The 3,319-nt window shown below is 44.7% G+C and overlaps 1 protein-coding gene across 1 annotated transcript in view; it reads right to left on the bottom strand.

Annotated features, from left to right (window-relative positions):
• The window catches only part of LOC101848707 (rho guanine nucleotide exchange factor 10-like protein), a gene marked incomplete in the record, with an annotated part of 72,194 nt that overhangs the window by 40,374 nt on the left and 28,501 nt on the right, over positions 1-3,319 (bottom strand). The window contains 1 exon segment of the mRNA XM_035973250.1: positions 290-424. Coding sequence (XP_035829143.1) covers positions 290-424 — 135 coding nt within the window.

Below are 3,319 nucleotides of genomic sequence, written 5' to 3'. Positions count from 1 at the left end.
AAATCGCCAGTGAAGGGGTTGCACCTCCTGCTGGCGGTGCAGTGGGTCTATTTATATCCCCCCGACCCACTGGGGGTGTATGTCTAGTTAGAACATACACATGGCTGGGTTCTATGTCTAGTTAGAACATACACATGGCGGGGTGCTATGTCTAGTTAGAACATACACATGGCGGGGTGCTATGGAAATTTAAGCCTCTCATAGAAGGCAAAAGTGTTGGCTGGCTCTACAAAGGTGGACAAACACTGCATTGTCTCGGTGAGGGCATCAAAGACGACCAATGGCTGACCTGACTGTCCGTTAGCCCGGCGGGCGGCGGGGGAAGCTGTGGGGGTGGGTGTTTCTCCGGGTCGAGGGTGACCGGCAGACAAACGGTGGAGCGGGTGTCCTCTGGGCCCAGATCCACCGACTTGTTCACCAAATTCTGATAAAAAATATATTCAAGTCAGCATTTCATGTTTCAATTCCACAATGTTCAGATACATAAACAGAGAAAGGCACTCACTCCATTCATGGTCAACGATGCACCAGCCTTGATGAACCACTCAGTCCCACATGTGTACCCATGGGCATGAACACACATACAGGGGAACCTGTGTGAGACGGCCACCCATTGTCATAGAGAAAAGTGGCCGTAGAAGACGGGTGGCCGTAGAAGACGGGTGGCCATGTTAGGCAGGACTGATCAAGGTGAAGAAAACAAACAATTCCTTTCTGAGGTCCCAACCAATAGTAGCCGCGTTGTTGTTGTTGTTATTGTTGTTGTTGTTGTTGTTATTCTTGTTGTTTTCGCTGGGGTTTTTTTTTCTTTTTTTTTCTTTTGTTGCTGCTTTCGTGCACGGGTGACAATAAAACGAAATGTGAAAGACAAGGAGGACCGAGTGCTATGGCAAAACAAACACAAGGGTGGCCACCACTCGGAGAACAAGCGACGCTTCTGTCACAAGTTCATGTTGACGTCCATTGTTACTTTGTTACAGACTGGGTAAACAGTGACCACTCATCTCACTTACAATTTGTGTATGAGTTCTGGGCGGGGCTTATGGGTTATGAGCGAGACCGGAGATGACTAGTGAGAGATATTTCCCTCGTCAGCTGGCCCCTCTTCGCATCATGTTATTTACGCCAGATCGGTGATGCAGCGCCTCAAAACTATGTCACGCCGTACATTTCATAGTCTGTTCCTCTCAAAGTCACTTCCCCTGGTTATTTCCTATAGTTAATACCGGGGACAGAGGGAGCGAGGAGTCATCTCAGTCACTACGTCGGTAGTAGTGGTATGTGGTGAAGTTGGTCAGTGTGCGCATAATTAATGAATTCATCAAATTTATGCTCCAGTGAAGGAAAAGGAAGCAGAGTTGGGTTTTTTTAGTTTTAGAAAGAGTTTTACGGCACCTGCTGCGTTGCAACAATAAGGTCATATAAATGCCGAAGAATAGATGCGTTACAAGAGAGTTACATACATAAAACAGGAGGAGGAAGAGAGATAAGGACCATAGGTGCTTGATAGGAAAGAAGGAGTACACCACACCAGAGCACCCGCCAACCACCCACACTAGAAGAAGAAGAAGAAGAAAAAGAAGAAGAAAAAGAAGAGGAAGAAGAGGAAGAAGAAGAAGAAGAAGAAGAAGAAGAAGAAGAAGAAGAAGAAGAAGAAGAACAACAACAACAACAACAACAACAACAACAACAACAACAACAACAACAAAAACAAGAACAAGAAGAGAATGACGAAGAAAAAGGAGTAGAAGTAGAAGAATAGAAAAGATTTGGCGTATTGTGCGCACTAATGCAATGAGATACGGGCCAGGAATAAGGAGAGGGGACGTGACCAAGACAGGTCAATGATTGTACCGACCGAGAGGAAATATGCAGTAAGGTATGTTTTGAAATTTTAATCAAAATATTAACTAGAATTACTAGAATGCTCTGACTCCATCTTTCATGTGTGGGTGTGGGTATGACGTGACGGTAAAGAAAGAGAAATGGTGTTTAAAACCCATTCAGACAAACCCTCTTGCTTAATTTACTATGAAAACAATAAGGCGATTCCTCGGTTGTGAGGATCAGACTATTAGTTGTACGGCGTGAAACTTTCACCGGATGCCTGACCCCAATCTCGCCTAAATTGAGGAGTGGCTCGTCTCTACTTTTTTGTCTCCGGCAAGACGTACGGATCACACGCTTACCTCACCAGCAGCTGAAAATTGGTTACTTTTTGGTCAACAGTGGGAGGGGCCAACGTAACATGATCGGTTGGAGGGACTACCTAACAACAACGACAGGTGGTTGAATTATGACGGCTCGCCCACAACGCCAGGGGCCAATGCACAATTCATAACAAAAGGTAATGGAGTCACTAAGGTGGCGGTCAAAGACAGGTGTTATAGCTTGGTGTGATAGGGCTTGTGAGTTAAAATATGGTGGTCGCGTTGAAAAGGTGCCCATTTTACATAGTTAAATTATATAGAAAAAACGCAAGGGGGGAAATGGAAAGTGGCCGTTTGTACAGGTGGCCGTCTTATAGAGGTGGCCGTCAGGGCAGGTTTCACTGTACTCGTTCTTTCTCTCTCTCTCTTCATCTCTCTCTCTCTCACACACACACACAATCACACTCACAACACCCCCCTCCCTCCCCCCACACACACACAAACATATACACTCACAGTTTTCTCTCAGTCCCACACATTGAGCACGATAACATACAAAGAAAATCATTCTGTCTCCTGTTGCTAGAAGCACACCTGCCACTCATTCATCAGGATATCCCAATTTTTTTCCTCAAATTTCAAGCATCCCGACTTTCCCAATTTCGTTCGCGTGTATCCCGATTTTTTGGTGCCGTCTGCTGCACTGGATTTTTCTAAAAGCTTACTTTGCCTTCTTCTCTGTCGCGGGAAACACCCGTTAAACTTTTAGTCAGCAGGAACTCGGAGCACTCTTTCCCAAATATCAATGCTGGATTTAGTCGTTGACTCGCCCCAAGTGTTGGATCTTTGCTCGCACGTGTTATTTCCATTATACGTAAGGGAAGTAGTATCGATTTGGCATTCAGACTCGAGACATTCTCAAGATCTACTTTCGCTTTTGTTTCTACTTAGAATTCTCCTAGGATGGCCTGACAACTGTTTCAACTGCGACATTCAAATGATCAATACTATTCGTAGTTCTGCTGACAACTGTTTCAACTGCGACATTCAAATGATCAATACTATTCATAGTTCTGCTGACAACTGTTTCAACTGCGACATTCAAATGATCAATACTATTTGTAGTTCTGCTGACAACTGTTTCAACTGCGACATTCAAATGATCAATA

Source organism: Aplysia californica, unplaced genomic scaffold (genome assembly GCF_000002075.1).
Source record: "Aplysia californica isolate F4 #8 unplaced genomic scaffold, AplCal3.0 scaffold01079, whole genome shotgun sequence".
NCBI classification, from domain to species: domain Eukaryota; kingdom Metazoa; phylum Mollusca; class Gastropoda; order Aplysiida; family Aplysiidae; genus Aplysia; species Aplysia californica.
Note: the sequence above shows the minus strand (reverse complement) of the source record. Positions and strands in the feature narration are given on the sequence as shown.